The following is a 19,780-nucleotide window of genomic DNA, read 5'->3' on the forward strand; positions in this document are numbered from 1 at the left end:
AGTTGTACTCGTTACTACTCAACACGGTCTCAGACCAGACCATCATCATGGCTGCGTCTGTGCCAAGATAATACAGATACAATTCATTGTCATACTTTTTGAACAGGTTATAAATTGGCCAATAATATCATTATTAGACGAGCTGCTAACACCTCGTCTTTTCTCTTTATAAAGACCAAATACTACAGGTAAGAGTGCTGCATCTTGGGTGGAAAAAAAAAAGTGACTTGACTTGCCTTAACTAAGGACTCGACTTGACTTGCCCAAGAAAAAAATGACTCGAGACTCGCTTGAGACTTGGACCAAATGACTCGAGACTTACTTGGGGACTTGCTCACAGATGACTTGGTCACAACACTGCTGTGTGGTGCTGCACACTTGGCTTTCATTCCAGTCATGTGACACAGACCAGCTAAATATGCCAGGGCTGACTTTGGTTACACGAAAATGCTCCACGTTTTTTCTTTCTATAATTCAATTATCGGTAAAAGAAATCAACACCAACGGAGATGCTTATGACTGAGTATCTAAGTATCTATCACAGTTTCATCAGTGTTTCCTACTAAATAAAAAAGTGTAACTGTAGCCATGATGGGGGATGTATTTGTATATTGAATGTCTTTGAACAGCATTAGTAGGCCTACACTAAAGCTTGCACTACAATCATTTACAGGAGGAACCTGATACCAGATAATGTCTCTGTAGAACAGGGGAGCAAGGGTTAAAGCAAGAGGAGATTTTCTGATTATAGTTGATATAAGGTGTTTTTCCAGAACAACATGAGGTTGACCTTTGACCTTTAGAGTAAAAAGCTATCATTTCATCATTTTATCTACTGAACTTGTCAAAATTATAATTTGGCCTTTGACAACCAGATTCCAAATGGACGTTTGTGCCACATGTGATAAACGTCCCTCCAGGTGTTGCTGAGACATCGAGGCGCATCAGAGTCAACGACTAAATTCTTATAAGCTCATCCTTGCGTAAAAGCGGATGTTAAGGCCAAATATACAGAGATTCTGTCTAGGAATTACACTAATATAAAGTGACAAGGAAGCAGGTAACTCTCCACCACAAGGGGGGAGCATTAGGTCGAGGGAAAACAGTCACCTTTAAAACTGGAAATCAGCCATCAGCTTTTGATTGACAGGATGGCTGACATACTTTAATTGTGGTTGTAATTGTCCCCTGTTATTAACGTCTACATTGTTCTTATGAATGTTGATGCCAAGGATGACTGAACAAAGACATAAAAGTATCTCTCTCTCTGTGTGTCACACATACACAGGATAATGGATTTCACCAAAACAAGAGGCTCAACTTCAACATCACTTCAGAGAGACGTAACAAAGATGGTCTAAAATTAGCTAAACAAATTAAAACATGCTGCTTTCGCAAGGTTACGTATAGGGGAAAACATATAATGCAGAGCTTTTACCTGCTTCAATTTAAATCAGATTGCTGGCACTGTTGAATAAGAGTCAGTTAAAGATCTTGTTTTGTCAGGAGCCTGATTTGCTGGATTTATTGCTCTGACCTTGATTTCGGTAACTGATGGTTTCACTGTATAAATCAATCTTTATCATCGCCTTCTCTCACCTACAGCACTACCCCCCAGACGCCAGAAGATACTATCAAAACCACCTCTCCTGATATAACTACAGTTCAACCATTTCTAAATGTTCACCGTTTGTAACGAAGCAGAAAAGAGTGGAATGCTGAGTCTGTGTGTGACTGTAAACACTGTCTGTTTAACATAAAAAAACCTCCAGGCGGTCTTTTAAAACAAACATATAATTACTTCATACAAGGTCCCATGGAACTTTATGCCTTTTGGAATACACAAGAAAAGCCTTGGGGAAATGTAGCTTACAAAAACACAAAAACACAGATGCACTCCATGACATGAGGCAGTCACGAGTGCTTTCTGAAAGGCTTTAAAATGGTGGACTGATGGTCATTTTTACAACAAAATGTGAAAGATCACAATATAAGCAGCTTTGACTGACCTTTGACCTTGGAGCCGTGGCGTAGAGGGAGGACTTCTTGTTGTCTGGGATGTTGCTTTTAGCCCAGGCCTCTCTGTCCTCTTTGGTAGGCGCAACAGGACTGAGGGGCACACAGGTCAAAATTTGAATTTAGTCGAGGCTCGGCAAACTGATTACAACTAAAAATATATATGACATTTTTTAATTTATAATTTTTTCACACTAAAGAAAGAAAAAGGAAACATGTTTGAGCTTTAAAGTGAAGTCCTGCCAGACTTCTGACAGTTAATTTGATTTTAAAACTATACTGCTGCAACAAGGTTGTGTATGAGGAAAACTGTACATATGTGTGACACATGCCTTCACACGTCCTCGTTGTGCAGTATGATCTGCGCTTTAAGAAAAAAAAAGAGGGAAAATATGCGGCCCAGTGAATCATTGCTTGGGGAATGCAGAACAGAACCGGCTGAGCAGAGAGTGTGACTGTATTTCTTAGAAAGGAGCTGCATGTTAAATGAGACTTTTGTACTGAACAAAGACCAGGATCAAGTTAATTAATATTACATTTTTTTATAAAACCACATTGCATGTCACCTTAAATCAAGCAGAAACCTCCAGGGCTTAAAACTGAAGCAAACACAAAGTGCCAAAAACTGCAGTTCCTCGAAAGGCCACTTGAGGCTGGCTCCAAAAGCGAGTCAATCACCATTAGGACCCATACAAATATGCCCAAAATTTACAGTTGTGGCCTCTATGGCTAATTTTTCTATTCCTAACAACTGTATGTGGCACCAGCTTAAATTATATTAAGCCTTAAAAGGTACAATCTCGAACTTTTTCATGTAAATAAATGTCTGTTCAATCACTATCACCGAATGAGGTAACATAATGGTGATTGAGCCTATGGCCCAGCATCTGCATTTGCAGTATTACAGACTGGGCGTCTGTGGCGACTTTCGCGGAAAAAATCACAAGCGGCGCCCAGTTAGTGACGCGTTTTCCATCAGCCAGCAGTGGTTGGTCTGCCAGAGAGGGTAGGCGGAGCTAAGCGGCTGCTTTTCTGGAGTAAACAGTAATCAGTAGAGGGTAGGTAGAGCTCTGGAAGTAAACAGTAATCTACTATGGCTGAACAAACAAAGAAAAGATCGATGACTACAGAAACAACTTCCAACATCCAAAGAAAAAGAAACGCTCAGAGGAGGAATATGTTAATTATATTAAGCAGCCTTAAAGTTATGTTATTATGGAAATGGCTGGCTTGAGTGACAGGTAGTAGCTGCTAGCTGTCTGCTAGATGTCACCACAGCTAATTCAGTCTCTGAACTTTACTTCTTCTCCATGTTTGTGGTGTTTTTGCTTTTTGAAGATGTTTAAATGTGAATATCGGACAAATAACTTGTTGTGGAGTTTATTGGAGCAGGCCATCCAGACAGGCTTGGCTCCAGCATTCATATGTTAGCACTTATTAACAGGTAGTGGTGTCTGCGCTCACTGTACCTGAATTTTAGCTTGTGTTTCTAATAAAATGATGTATTTCTGTGCCTATGCATGGGGGTAAAGATAGTTGTTGGCTTTTCCACATACAGCAAATGACAAAAAATGATGAACAGTAGTCCATAAACCACTGGGTGACATCAAGGTGGCAATTCTAAAGCAAGAAACAAGTAGCTCCAAGCCTTAATAACTATATTACTTTAACCATTGTCAATTTTTGTGAGATACAAACTAGGCCTTTGTTTGCTTGTCAGAGTTGTTTCCGACTCATGTCGCAGGTTGTCAGCGCCAGTGTGAGGCAGCAGGGGCTTCAGAGTCAACAGAGACGCACAATAAATAATGATAAGCTGTCACCACATCAAACAAAGGCGACAAAGGAGGCTTTATACACAAAAGGTTGTTTCCTTTATATAACTGGAGGACACAGGAAGCCAAATGACAAGCAAACATTAATAGCAATGGCATAATACATTGACCAACGTGGCTTTGCACACATTTCTAAGTGTGCACGGAGCAAACATACACAACATTTCATCTGCTGTTATCATGGAAGGAGTTTCACTTTTTTCTTTATCCATATAAAAGTGACAACTGCTCGGACTATGCTTGTTTAAAGGCCAAATGCAGCTTCAACAGCTGGGAATTGACATTGTTATATTTTATGACAGGCTCACATACTGTAGACAAACATACCTGCAAAAAGACAAACAAAAAAAGGAACACTAGCATATGCACACCTTCGGTAAATAAACAGCTATATAATGACGGTATTTGCCTTTTTATGCAAAACAGCAGCCCTGCAAGCAGTCACATTATGAACTATCACAATGTGGGAAACAAATACGCTGTTTTGCAGTCATTTAGACATCCCGAGATAAAAGGATGAGTCACATCTCTGTCCCTAGGTAATGTGCGTTTACATGTCAACACACAGAAAGCCCAGGAACTTGCAAAGCCTTTAGCTCTGTGAACTTGCAACACCTGATGTGCTGACAAATAAAGAATCCTCTGATTTAGATGAAGTTCAACAGGATGTAACTGAGAGGTATCCAGTAAGTGCCTTTGGTGCTTTCTCTGGCTGTCGGTAAAATGTGAGAATGCTTGTTTGCATAAGAACAGGACTGAGAGAGAGATAGTCAAAGAGAGAAGGAGGAAGGGTGGGAGCTGAAGTGAGGTGTGCTCAGTGAAATTTACACATTTGCATCTGTATCTACAAGCTGGCACACAACTTGCTACAACAAACCACATGCTTTCTGTATGTAGATAAATAGGTGCCAGCTGTCACTTTACAGAAATAGTTTGGGAATTTAGTTTCGCTTTCAGAAGTGTACAGTAATGTAGCTAGAGCCAGCAGGTGGTTAGCTTAGCATAAAGACTAGGAAAAAAATCAGCTAGCCTGGCTCTAGCCAGGAGCTAACTCTGTGGCTGTTCCAGTCTTTAAACTAATACCCCTTTCCCACCTAAATTTAGCCTGTTGACACGTGTTTTTCAGACCCGGGAAGGCCGACTTATAGATGCCGATTGTCTCTTTTCCCATTGCCAGTGAAGTTTACTCCTTTCAGTCTGTTTTCTGTAGCGTCACTGCCTGAAACAGGGTTAGTAAACAGTGTAGATGATACGGTGGTTAGGTCTTTATTGTATCTATTACTCATTCAGTCTGTGTATCAAACTCGGAGCCGACAAATTTGGAACGATGTTCGAGCGCTGCTCGGACGGAGACGGGCAGAATTTGTAGCTGAGATGACAAGGAGTCATAGAAGTTACCGACGGAGCATAGCATCGCGCCGGACAGGGGGCGGAGATTAGCGTGTCGACATGGGTTCTGTGTTCCCATCAATGCCGATCGTAGCCGAGGCGATAATTACCCGGGTTTGAATGCTGAATGTAACCTTTCCCATTAAGCAAAAAAGCCGGGTGTTAGCTGGTGTTTTTTTGACCAGTGGGGAAACAGCTTAAGTTAAGCTAACATGTCTACTACCTCAAGCTACAAATTAACTGTAAAGAAAAGACAGTCATTTTCATCTTCTTATTAAACTATCTGAAAACACTAATAACCGCTTTCCTCTGAAATCCTGTAACCAGCCACTAAAATATAAAAGCAGCTATTTTTGCTTGCTTGCTACTTGCTAGGCTAATTCCTCTGTCTCCAGAAGCTGTTTTTAACTTTGTGTGCATGGCTAGGCAGGTTAGCTCATTCAAGAGAGAGTGACATGAACCACAACTTAAGGGAGATGACAGAAACTATTTAGGTCATTCTGCTTTGTTTTCTACTTGAAGTCTATTAAGGAAAAGTATGTCATCACTACTTAGCCTACTTAGCTAACACGCTGGCAGATTTATTGGGCTTTAAATGTAACGTAATGCTGCTGTTGTCTCAGGTAAACTTTGCCGCCGTATTCCCACAGGTGCTAATGTCATCACATGAGAGCTTTCCCTAAAACTAACTGATGCTGGAACTCATCACCTCAGTAAAATGCTTACACCACCTTAGACACATACACAACAAAAGGCGGACGGCAGCTTTCACCAACATTCTGTGCAGTGAATCATGCGAGATAATCATGGCTCTCTCGCAGACATGGAAACACAGCCTTGCAGAAACAGCTGATGAAAACTAACTGCCCCTGAACTATACACCTGCACACTGGTGAAACCTGCAAAACAACTGCATTTGAATATTTTGTCAATAACATACTTAAGACTGTTTGCAGAGACAGACGGACTATATAGACCCCATGTCTGACTGATACTAAGTGATGCAAGTTATACATGTTAAGGCTGTGGTGTCATTTGCGATCAATAAGCATGAACAATGGACTGAAAGGAACAGATAAAAAATCCAATCAGCAGCAGTTTTACTGATGGACCACCATTGATTTTAAAGACAAAGCTTCTTTAACTTCACTAAATTCTTCTCTAGGAATTCCTCTATCTTATCTGGTCTGTCAATGATGGCTGAATAATATCTAACAGAAGCAAGATGCCACCTTAAGATGGATTCAAGGCAAATGGTTCAAATCTGACTCAGCTAGAAGGTTCCTCGTTCGAGTCCTAGCTCGGATGTAGTGGGCCTTTCTGTGTGGAGTTTGCATGTTCTCCCCGCGCATGTGTAGGTTCCCTCCGGGTACTCCGGCTCCCTCCCACAGTCCAAAGACATGCTCGTTAGGTTCCTCGGTGGCTCTAAAATTGCCCGTAGGTGTGAGTGCGAGCGTGAAAGGTTGTATGTGTCTATGTGTCAGCCCTGTGATTGACTGGCGATCAGCCCTAGTTGTGTTTTTTGACAGCTGCGATTGGCTCCAGGCCCTCCAAGACCCTGAACAGGATAAGCGGTATAGATAATGGATGGATGGAGTTTCTCAATCAAAAAGCCCTGGTATATTCTTCTTCTACTGTAAACTGTTAAATGTCCTGTCACCTATAAATTAAGTTTATATCCAACTATCTGGCATCACTTTTAATGATAGTTAATGGTAATTGTTCTGGTTTATTAAAGAAACGTTGTCAGACTCAGACAGTTAAAAAAAAGGGATCAAATCGAGATCTGGGCTACTCTTTTCCATTGAGTCTTCTTTTTTTGTCACCTGCATTACCCACAATGCACTTCAAGTGCTGACAATTGAGCTGAGATTATGCTACTGAAGCCTGAAACTGCCAGCCACAAGCACTGATTACAAGCAGGCTTCTCAGGATGTCCCCTAAATGTCAACTACTGAAAAGTTTTCTGCCTGTGTTATTGTACACAAAGCAATGCAGGAGCAACAACGTAACACGCTGTACATTTACAAACCGAGTCTTAAAATGAACCTTCAGTATTCATTGTTAATACAATTTTTTTGTAGCAGTCAATTATTCATAAAGGTCTCCTCTCTTCCAAAGTAGCAAAAAGGTATACCGATTTAAAAAGATAAAACACTCGGACACTGGATGTTGTGAACTTATTTCTAAGTGCTAAGCTTGTTTTTAGGTTAGTTAGTTTTCATCACTTGCATGGTTTTTAATGTAAGCAGAATTATCGACAAAGGTTTCATCCTCTCCATTTTTCTGCCAATATTTTCTGCCGGTAAAATAACGCTTTAATTATGACTAAATGCTCGATGATTCCCTAAAAAAGCTTGTGGTAATGCTACGACATTAACTTGGCGTGAGTGTGTACGCACACTGCCTGCACAACGCCTATTCCGTCAAGCGTGAAAATAGGGTGCAAGATGTCACTACAATTAGAATAGGCATGATATCAATTCCAGTACAGAAGAGACTTGAAAACATGTGCCTAATATATCGGTATCAAAATCGGTAATCGGCAAAAAGGGTTGGAAGATATCGGCATATTGGCAAAAAATCAAATCTAATTTAAACCTAACAAAGACTGTTACATGTTAAACTCAGAAGCCCCTTGCCAGTTCAATGCGGGATTATTGCGCCTCTGTTATGCCTCGTCTTTTATGTAAAACCCAAGGAGGCGGAACGGTGGGGAGAAGTCGTTCCGCCTCTGAGCCGCCAATGGAGGTATTAACAGAGGCGTAACAGCGTCTGTGTAAATGACAGCGCCGGCAGGGCATAACAGCGGCATGTGTGTATGTGAAGCACGCGCCATTTGTTTACACCTTGCGCACGTTTTGCTATAAAAACACACACACTGGGGCAGCTTTACCCCAGCGTCGCTTGGTTCAATTTAAAACGGCAAAGGCGGCGTGACGGCGGAGCTTCGTTACGTCACTGTGGCGGAATTGCAATGTGAAAAGGGCTAGGGTCTGTCGCTCAGACACATTCACTGACAATAAATAGCAGGTCACTAAAAATTGTTCATTCAAGTATTTCTGCTGTAGGCTGACAGCAAACTCACTTTATGTAACTACAGTGTGAACCTGCTCACAACTTCTTACACAAAGACAACAGGTTCCACAATACAGTGACTCATTTCAAGTGTTCTGAATAACGTAAAAAAAATGTGACCTAGTCGAGATGAGACATCTGAGCTCCAGCTGAGACTATGACTATGAAGATGTTGCCAACCTGTATCTCCTTGCACAATGACAGTATGTATGTGCAATTGTGTAATTGATTAGTAGCCGTATGAAAATGCAGCAGGCATGTGGAGCGGCAGGTTTCTCTACAGTACCTCCATTAATCCACTTCTCCACTCCGGAGCCGAACAGACGTTACCACATACTGAGGGCGTGGGTGTGTTCGACGTGTTTGCAAAAGGGACCTTGAGGGTTTCATCTGTAATTTCATACTGCAGAGGTGAAGTTTCAAAGATGCACAATATGACATTGACTTCCCCTTGAACTGTGTGAAATGCTAGAAGAAGTCAAAACAAACAAATCAACTTAAAGACGTGTTTCTCAGACTCTTAAATCCCCGAGTCTTTGCATGATAAAATCTTGGACATGGATTAAAACTTAATCCGTAACTAACAACAAAAACAGATTAACCATGTCTGGATTTAACTCTGATCTAGGACAGTCATCCACAATGTCATCAATTAAAGTATGCATTCATTAAATGCACTTTAACAGAAAGGCTATCATAATTGCTCAATAATACTTTTAAAAAAGAGACTGTGGTTAACAATAAGTGTCTGAGAGGCTCTGAAGACAAACGACACATCCATTAGTTTCAATTTTTCATGGCCTACTTCTGTCCGGAAAATTTATATCGTGAATCTTGTTCCTTCTTATTTACTCTTCCAACCGAAAGTCTGTCCTTCATGCACCGACAAACTCCACCCTTGGGTAACCCCTGTGTGCGGCCCTTGTTTGCAGAGGCGGTTCTCGCAGTGTCAACCCTTCATTTATTTTGTTTTTGCCTGTGCAAACACAGGCCGTCACTCGCTCTGGTCTGAGTGAACAGGATTACATTGTCCAAGCATGTGACTTGAATGAACTCACCGCCTCACCTATGGGTTTATGTACTTTCGCGTATTTATTGTGTGAAGTTAGAAAAGAGCGGCGTGCCTCTGCCAAACAGATTTTAAAAGGCTTCTATGTTTATTTCTTTATGTATCACACAGCTGTTTGCCAATAGAGGTCAGTTTGGTGTAGAGTTGGTCTGACACTGATACCAGTATCTGTATTGGTATCGGGTATCTGTGAGTCAGTCATTGCAATGATGCAACACAAAAAATGATCCAGTGACAATAAAAACAAACATAGCACAGAGTTGTGTCTGCTCCCCCCTCTTTCATGCAGTAGCGTGCTGGACCTCGGTTGGCTCACGCACACAAGGAAGGACGTGGACGGACGAAAATTGATCATATTTAGCTGAATTGTAACCGGAGTTGGAGATCAGGCCGGTGTGCCAAGGAGGCGCACTGCGAGAGAAACATCCTTGAGTTTTTATGTGCGTGGAGCCGCATGAGAAAATAAAAAGGCAAAGCCAAACTGTGTGTGTGTGCGCTGGGGAGAACTCACCGTGGCACTAGATGTGCTACAGTAATGCTAGCCGAAGCTAGCAAGATGTTTCTCCAATAATATGTATATTTTTCGGAACATCTCTAGTTTGATAAAAGGGAATACAGTACCACCTCATTTGGACACTTAGCAATGCTAACCTCTCTTTCACCCCTCTACCATCCCCATCATATCTTTGGCACCCCAAGTAAGTAAGAGTCGTAAAAGTGAATCTGTTGCTTTAACGATACTCCCTGTCATCAAACTGTGGCTCACTTCCTGTTGATTCCCCCTCTTCCCAGGGCCTGATAACGTCGACATCCAAGCAGTCCAAAGCTCCGGAAGTATATAAACTCTGACATTCCCCTGAGCTCAGAGCTCCCAGACTGGGCAGAGTCAGCTAATAGCACCACTAGCTACAAGGCTAACTGAGCTAGCTAGCTAAAAGCAGCTCCACTTAGCAGCAGCGGTAACTAGCAAAGATCTCCGTCTATCAGAAACCATAGCTCTATAAAATATAATCCAGCAGAAAAAAATATGGAAATAAAGTCACAAAGTTGTGTTGGTTGTTTGTACAAGTTGTGTATTAGTTGTGTTTTTTTTAAGGAGTCAGTGAGACTCTGTCCAAAGTAACTCTCTCTACCATTAAAAATCAAGCTACTCCACTTGGCACTCCCTATGGCAGTAGTTCTCAACTGGTCTAGCCTCAGGACCCACCATCACCTCCTTAATGATGAATTGCAACCCAAAGTATTTAACCACTCAAATTTGTTTAATAAAAATCAGTGCAGTTTGGACCTGAGATGGAACGAAACATCACAAAACACAACAGTATAATAGTAAGCCAAAATAACAAGCAGGCGGCACTGCATAAGAAGAACATATTCCTTCTACAGTTCATTCAATTAGCAGCTGTTTTTCAAGAAAAATAAACAAAAAGTGCAACATAAATGCAACTACTGTAGGGCTCATCAATTTTCAATAATGTAAATGTAACTGTAGCTGGGATAACCCAATCAGAGGATACATGGAGTGTGATTAAACTACACTACTACTGCACGCATGTCAAAGGATACCCATGTTTTATTCTGTTCTGGCAGCGCTTGAGTGGCAGCCAGTTACGGCAGCTCCGTCACACTCTCTTATCTTATTCTTCAAAATAAAAACGCAGCAAAGACTTTTGGCCACAACTTTTTTTTTTTCAAGCACGCATCCGCAACCCACTGAAAACAGCTCCGAGACCCACTTTTGGGTCCCGACCCACCAGTTGAGAACCCGGGGTCTATAGAGGCCTGGAGAACTTCAGTTGTGGATATTCTGCGTTTCTTTTCTGGTTTTTGCTGTTAAGGTATTGGTTTTGGCTTTCTATAGCATGTTTTTGTTCTGTTTTTTCCATTTGCAGCAAGTTGCAACAACTAAAATGTTACCCTATTCATGCTTTTAAAAGCAAAACTTGGATAAGGTGTGTCTGTCTGTTGTTTCAGTAAAGACCACCGTGGGTAGCATTGATGAACTGACGCAACAAGAACAATGGGTCCATCAATACTTCAGATTCCTACACTTGTTTGCACTGTTGGACCAACCTTTTTTTTTACCAATACTGGTTAATCACGCTTATGTATAGCGGTTCATAAATGCTGATCCTTGTTTTAGGATCATAATTATAATGCTCGTTGAAGAGCCTGTATTGTTTCCAAACGTGCACATCACAGGTTAGCAGATGGCGTTTTTGGCTCAGGGTGATGACTTTATTGCCCAACTGCCTCAAACACATCACATGACTTGAAGTGCTGATGGATAACCTGGGAACCCTGCTTGCACGTTGCATGCTTTCACCTATTGACAACAGATAACGGCATCAGTCCCAATAATCCAGTATCAGACTACAGTTCACTTTGTGAACAAAGCACAGCAAGTGATTATTGATTAAACTGCAAGGTATGTTCTTAATGATTTAATCAATCTTTTGGTTTTGGGAAAAGTATCCAACACCTTTTACAAAGCCTAAGTTTACTTATTTTAGTTGCTTGTTTTGCCCGAAATATGGTCTAAATGCTAAAGATTTTCAGTCTAATATCATAGAAGACTATGAAAACCAGAAAATGTTCCTTTAAGAAGTCAGAACTGGAGAATGTAGGGTTGATTATCAAAGTGGTTGCTATTATTCTTACAGTTACAATCATGGTTTTCATTAAAATTTAGTTGAGTTGACTAAAATACTTCTAGCTGGGCCTCTAAAATGCTAAATTACAATAGTTATTAAATCATGTAGTTTGTCTTTATAGTGCTATAGCTGCAGTATTTTGGACTTGAGGGGGAAATGGATCTAAAGCTGTTTGTGAAGTTTTTTAGTCAACTTTCAGAGAACTATTAGATGCTATTTTTTCACATTTTCTGTGCTATATGGCACAATTAAATAATGACAGAGAGAATGTGCTGTTTCATGTATTTCACAGCCCCCCTTTCAAAAGTCTTGTCTACAAAGCAACGTCCTTGTGGGCTCTTTAAATCACTAACAACTGAATCATCTACAAAGTCATGGTACATGTAAGGAAATAGATTTGGCCTGGTGCTGGGGATAACCCATTTCAGCTATCATTAACCTCATTAAACACTTGCTGCAGGAGATATTTGTATATTGACTAGCCTACAGTCAGATGATAACTGAGTTACAAGGGCTTTGATGTCTTATTCAGTACATGTTGGTGGCTCAAATGAGAAAGCATGAAGCCAAAAGTCCAAAGCTTAACACAAAACACAGTTTGAGCATTATTGATGTGTGGCAATAAAGAACAGAAATTAAGTACATCAATTCGGAGCAGCTTTAGGCTATATTTTAATTAAATCTGGAGGCTACGTGCAGCTTTTCAGCCCTTTAAAGCGTCAGAAGCAGTTTCATGTTGCTTCTACTCCATGAGAAGCCATATGACACATGCACAGGCATGAAAACAAGCAACTGAACATCCACGACGTTCTGCAAACATACCTGAGCAACACCTGCTGGGTCTCATTAGCCGGCTTGTCGGTGGCTGAGGCATTATTCGACCTTCTCCTGAACCTGAAGAACCTAAACCTCTTCCTCTCCCCTTCGTTCTTGTCCGCATCCTTCTCCACCGAGTTGCCCAGGTTGGCCTCGCTCCTGGAGAACAAACTTTTCAGCGACTTTCTGGGTGAACTCTTCGCCATCTCTGCGGCAGGGCGACGTCACCGAGGCCGGAGGAAGGCTTGTAGTTCGTCTTTACGCGACTATACTTCCCGCTCGTTAAAAGCTGATAAAAAAAAATAGTCTCGTGGAAAGGCTCTGCACGGATGGCAAACGTTGACAGGTGACAGCTGCTCCTGACCTGCTGCTTCATTTTCTGTGCAGCACGCAGAGCTCAGGTGTGGCGACACGCCCCTCAGGAGCAACACCCAGAACCCAGCCTCCCGATTACACTTCTCCTATAGGAATTATGGCCCACTACCATCTAATACAACAGAAAATATATCTGAAAAATAAGCTCATTGTATATATTTTTATGTTTGAATGTGCATGCTGGCCACTCTCAAATTGACTATCATGCAAATAGATCATTAATGAAGATGTAAAGGATTTTTATTAGCCTATTTCTTTTTCCATGTCAAGTACAAGGGCCTTACACACACCTGATCCAACTTTCAACCAGTTATACATGTGTGTTTTATTTTTATTGGTAGTCTGCTTCTATGATTTTACTCTCTTAATATATCTACTGTCTAGTATTAATTGGGTCAATTATAGAATACATATCTCTATCTAAGTAATGTTTGATGGATTAAACCTACCGACTTGTTGAATCAAATCTGTTTATGTAATTTAATAAATGTGGATGTTTTCAATTTTATATTTATATATATTAATATCTTCGTGTGATGTCACTTTTTCAACTATTCCTGATCCTGCTGAGAATTTCTTAAGAGTACATGCCACGACACAAACTTGAAACCAAAGGGATAACAGATAAGTAGGCTACTTCAATTGAAAGCTTATACTACCATCGTTATGTTAATTTTGCTGAGCAGATTCCAGATTAGGTCATTTAAATGCCTTACAGATGATTATTATGTCTTTGCATACTTCCACAGTGGGCAGTTTCAGTGAATCATCGGCGACATCTAGTGGTCAATGTGCAGTTTGCAACCTGTTCACAGATGTGGCACATAACTGCTGCGGCAGGCCTGTAGAATAGAGTGTATAGGCGGTTTAACCACGCCAAAGGTAGGAAAGTGCCTGAGCTCTCATCCCCTAAGGGGCCTTGTGAAAATGTGTGTCATTTCCTTTCTTTGTTTAATATTTTCCTTTCTTGTCACTCCAAACTAATGATAATGTATAACATAAAAATAAATTTGTTCGCTTTTTCAATTTGCTAACATTTTCTTCACCCCCTTGTAGCGTTTAATGGACTGTTCCACCCTGACGCGCGTGTAGCGTACCAGCTTCTACGCTTTGGCGCCATACATCAAATACCATAGCATTTCAATTAACCAGAGAGAGTGACAGTTGGGGTCAAAGTGGACTTCACTAGAGAAGTAGAAGAAAGGAGGATGCAGAATATCAGACAGTTCGCCGAAACGTAGGAAAATATTCAACTCAAAAGACCCCTCATTGGAGGAGCAACAAGTACAGTTAGGCGACGTTATTACTCGACAGATGTGGAGTTTGAAGAAGCAAAGCTAGTTAGCTAATGCAGGCAATTGTTGAGCACCCACTGCGCTTACAACTTTATACTGCCTCTGGTGGTTGCAGGGAACAAGCAGTTGGAGGAAGGCGACATTGACAGACAAAAGCAGCCGACAACATACCGTCTACAACATACCCGGTAGCCACGACAGCTTAGATCGCTCTGGCAGCTCAACATCCAGGTACATCAACTTTTCGCCACCACTCATGTCCGGCCATTTTGGTTGCGGAGGTAATGTTAGGATTTGGTGTCCATCACAAGCTTCCGTCTGTCTGTATCACATAAAATGAAAAAATAAGGCCTGTTCATTAAACAACAGCAAACACTGGCACCTACAGTCATGAAGGAGATACATTTAGGCTACATATAAATAAAAAAAATAATGAGAAGTTACTATAGACACTTTGTACCCTTCTTTTCCTTTGGAATAATCAGAATAGATTGAGTGGACCTGAACACACATTATTTGGAACTTTTGTTGGCAGGTTAGCAGTAAGGTTGTCAATCTGGCAGTAGGTTTACATTTAGCATTATATTCAGGGCAACACTCAAAAAGTTTGAGGCTCTTGCCAACGCCCCCAAAAAGGCGACCGCCTTTTATGTATGCCTTGAGCTGGGCCTGCCACCAACACCAGGGAGCGACCAAGCAGCACCAGCAGATGAGCCAAAAAGTAAGTGAGACTGAAAGGATTAGTGCAGACCTTAAATGATATGGAGATAAATTAAATTGAATGAATAGGTACATCCACACTGTTGTAAAGACCAGAGACACATCCAAGTTACACACGGTGTGTTTTTACACTAACCATCCTTTATTTATAAGATAGTTTAGACTTTGAAAACTTTCTATTTCTTGTTTTTTTTTGTATTTTATAGGATTTACCCATCCCTCTCTCTTGGTCTCAGTTTCCCATTTCCAATTTCTCTCTCCAGATTTATTCAATTTAAAAAAATATCAACATGCCTGTGATCTCTGATCTTGGTGGGCTCTTAGCATCCTCCCACCCCGTCTTTAAATCCTCAGCTTGTCAGTTTTCTATCTCTAAAGAGCAGTGTCACTGAATGCTATCAACTTAAACGTTTTAGTACATGACATAGGGCAATGTGTTGGTAGGTTAAGTTATTGTAAAAGAGGATACATTCTTAATGTGTAAGCATGCCTTTTGTCTCTGCCCTCTCCTCAGATCTGGTTGTCAGAATAAGCCTGATACAGAACACCGGATGGAAAGAGCCTAAATCAGAAGGTGACATACACACTCACACAGAGCTGTGGTCTTTCCAAAAGCTTTATCAAAATGGGTTATCACAAAGAATAAAAGTTAATGCTTTAATCTATTTCTAACTAATTCAGGGTAGGGTTGGGCATCGAGAACCGGTTCTAAAATAGAACCAAAACAATCGCAAAAAAACACAAAACAATCGCAAAGCGAGGGAGGATGCACCAAGCAACGCCAAGCAAACAGTCTTTCTCCACTGCAGCAGACACAATCTGTGCCAAAGTTCGCGCATACTGCCTGAGAAGGCAGATATTCTTATTTTTCTCAACAACAACTGTTTTTAATTTAGGGGGTTTTATACCCGCTAGTCCGGAACAGGGTTTCAGTTTTTAATATTTGTTATTTGGTTCAGTTACAATTATGCACCAAGCACCATGCACAGTCATTCCTACTTCTCTCTCGTCCACACCCACATGGGCTGCCGCTCCCTAAACTGTAAATGAATTGTTAGACTGTTATTGTGAAAAAAGAAGGAACCGATTATTTATAATCATCATTTGACACTAATTATTTACAGGTTCCATTAACTGAAGTCAGTTTTAAATATGACTTGTCTAAAGGTTTTTTAGAATACAAGATTTTTCTGTGGAATAAGCACATGACCTATTTTGACCCTGCTCTTCAAGGAATTGGAATCGAGAATCGTTAAGAACCAGAATTGATGAGCAGAATCAGAATCGCTAAAATCCAAACGATACCCAACCCTAACCCAGGGTTGTTTGAAATTCTTCAGTTAAAACACGCCTCATATTTCTCATTTGGGTCCGTCTTATCACTACCTATGATGAAGTGAAGCAGGATGGGGCGGGCCTCACACTGGTCTTTGCCCAGGGCCTCCAAATCACCGAAACTGCCGTCAGGCCTGTGCACATATTTATATGCATATGGTTACTCGGCCTCAAGATGGCGCTACCAGATTGCTAAATCTATCCAAAGACAACAGGCTATACTATAAGTATTAGGCAGTTTCATTGTGATTAACTGACTGATGGAAGATGTCAAATAACACAAAAAATATCCAAACTCCTTTCCCCTATTTCCCCCCTTTCAGTGAACTACAGATATAAGGCTACAGTCATACACAGTCTACGTTAAACATAAAAACAAATGAGCTCTTACACAGCTAAAGCCTGTTCACATTCATTTCTGGAGGAAAGGGTCATACATTAAATAGAAACACGTGATAAGAATGTCGTCATTTAAAATAAAAGACTGAAGTTGCCTTGTATTGCTGTGCTGTAACAGAAGCCTCCCACACTGGTTGCTGCTGATGATAACGACGAAGAGATAAGAGAATGAAAACGCGCATCGTACATGATCTCACATTTACAGGCGGGGGGGTAATTTAAGGGAAATCATTGCATTCCTCATTCAGCTGGAAATCCCCTGCTTCAACCTTTTAATGACCCAGTATAGAAATTCAACTCTTATATCCTTATTTGTTTTCACAGCACACAGTTATCTCTGTAAACAGATAACAACAACAACAAAAAACCTTGCTGCTGGGTCCCTTTTTTAAATCATTAAACACTGTAATATATTTTGTAATACAAGTTCTAACTTATCTAGTTACTTTAGTATTCAAAGTACAATGAATGAACTCACTTAATGTAGCTATTAAACCACTTTTTTTAATCGTTATATGTGAAACCTTTAGACCCATTTGACTGATTGCTACAGTGTTATTACTCAGTGCCACACACCCATGTTTATGGCCTGCACTGCTGATCGAAAAAAAAAAAAAGAACTGAGACTGAAAGTCTAACACTGAGGTCAGACAGGAGCTAAAGCAATAAAAACCTGATGATGTGCAAATCTGAAAGAATAAGACAAGACAACATTTGTTGTATTGTTGATCATTCACAGGCTCGTAATTTTAAACCGAAAGCATCATTGGCTTCAGAGTGATGTCTGCTTGTTTTTGTCTTGGCTCTTTCAATATACCCTCACCCAGATTATACACACACACACACACACGCCTCTGCCATTTAACATTATCATCATTTCAGTCTTTCCGTTAAAATCAAACTGAAAGTCCTGTGACGCTCAGGGGTTACAGCAATTGTTGCAAAGATAAAACCATCGGCGAGATTTTCAATGGTTATCTATTACAAGTTTCTTCAGAATACGAGGGAAGTGAACAAGAAGGCTTGGCTCCACGTAAAAGCTTCTTCACAGCTTCTTCTGGTGAAGTTTATTCACTTTTGTTTTTACAAACGGGAAAAATGTTCCATTCAATTACAAGATGATGCCCTGTGCTTAGCTGAACAAAAAATCTGTTATGTAGTACACACCACTATGTAAGTTACATTACAACTTAACTTATGTAACCAACATACTTATTTGAATCCAAACCAAAACCTTATCAAGTAGTTGTAGGGCAAAACCAAACTTAACTGTGCTTGTCCTGCAGCATGTCACTATTACTCTGGAGCGGGCATATTTGTAGTTTAAAGAGTCATTGAAATTTAACCTATTATATGTTTTAGGAAGGAGAAAGTTTTGCACAAAATACTTTGTATAAATATATAAAATTAATGTATTCGTGTTAGCCAACAAAAAAAAAAGTGTGAAATGTGCCAAAATCTAGTAAAAAGTTTGAGTGGATTTTTTTTTGACTTACTGTAAGAGATGACAATTCAACCGGTATCAAAGACACAGTATGGATCTGATTTATGTCCACCAGAAGGAGTGTTATACTTACTTCTAACTTTTGTTGCATGTTGTTAAGACTATGCTTTTAAAAGGTAAACTGTGTTTCTGTGTCACTGTCAATTTATGGATAAAAAATAATAAAGATGGCACAACTTTGCAAGTAAGTAAAACTTGTATTCTGCTATAAGAAAAAGTGGCAATGATCTCAAAGTAGATTGATTCTGCGATTACAGTGGGTTTTGTCTTTCATTCAAAAAAGATAATGTTTGCGGTAATACATTTGGATGGGTAAAAGTTGCATGCAACTATTATCTCATCTTAAAAATGTATTTTTTCCCTTGTTTTTTACCACCGCCTGGTGTTTGCTAAGCACCATTAAATAATAGAAGAAGCAAGCATTAGTGCCAGGTACCAGTAAAACGGATGTGGGGGTGTGAAATTTGGAACGGTAAAAAGGCAGAGACTTCTGCAGCCGTCATAGAGTTCTGTTTGAACTCATAATTCTACAGAAACTGTGGGGTGTCTTCGAATAATGTCTGTGTAGTTCCAAGTGAATATCGAATAATAGTTTTGCTTGAAAAGCCCATCCCTAGCAATAAATTGGTGACGTAAGAATAGTTTGGAGCTTAAGAGGTAACGAGCTGATTTTAATGAATTTCTCTAAGCATAAGGGACTGAAGCCAAAGTCAGCTTTCGTCTTTGCCTTTGTCTCCTCCTCCCCCTCTCTGTCTCTTGTTTGAATCACTTTAGTTGTATCATCATTCCTTAGAAAAGGAGTTGTTGTAATTTGCCGCAGGCGTTGACATAATTGTGTCTGAAAAAAACTCAACACAGTTTCCAGGTTCAGTCTTAGTGGTGCACAATCCGCTCCATTGGGAACATTTTAAAGCGTATTGAATTACTACAGTTGGGCATGTCATTGTATTACAAAGGAATGATTACTGTAAGCGATCTATTTATGATCCCTGGTAAATATGTTCACAAAAAGAAGCTGGAAACTTTGCATCCATTGCCCCCTGGAAGTTTTGTATATCTAGTTTCAAGAAAAAACACAGGGAAGAAACTGTGAAGCATGATGCAATCTAGAACAAGAAAATGACTTCCCTGGAAATTTGGATCGGTACACTGTAATGTTCTTAATAACACTTCCTTGTGAAGAATAAACTAGCTGGGCAGGTATGTGGTTGCATGCGAACACTCACGTTACTTGTCCCGTGACCTGGTGATGAACTTTTGAAGAAGTGAGTTTGTTTGTTTGTTTGTTTTTCACAATA

The 19,780-nt window shown here is 40.3% G+C and overlaps 1 protein-coding gene across 1 annotated transcript in view; it reads right to left on the reverse strand.

Annotated features, from left to right (window-relative positions):
* crybg2 (crystallin beta-gamma domain containing 2) overlaps positions 1-13,060 on the reverse strand; it is a 54,415-nt gene extending 41,355 nt beyond the window's left edge. The window contains exons 1-2 of the mRNA XM_069681259.1: positions 12,861-13,060; positions 2,010-2,109 (exon numbers count right to left, since the gene is read on the reverse strand). Coding sequence (XP_069537360.1) covers positions 2,010-2,109; positions 12,861-13,060 — 300 coding nt within the window. The remainder of the gene's footprint in view (positions 1-2,009; positions 2,110-12,860) is intronic.
* Positions 13,061-19,780: the final 6,720 nt, after the last annotated feature.

Source organism: Semicossyphus pulcher, unplaced genomic scaffold (assembly GCF_022749685.1).
Source record: "Semicossyphus pulcher isolate SPU_LCO1_2020_fin unplaced genomic scaffold, fSemPul1.0.p SCAF_5, whole genome shotgun sequence".
In the NCBI taxonomy this organism is placed as follows: Eukaryota; Metazoa; Chordata; class Actinopteri; order Labriformes; family Labridae; genus Semicossyphus; species Semicossyphus pulcher.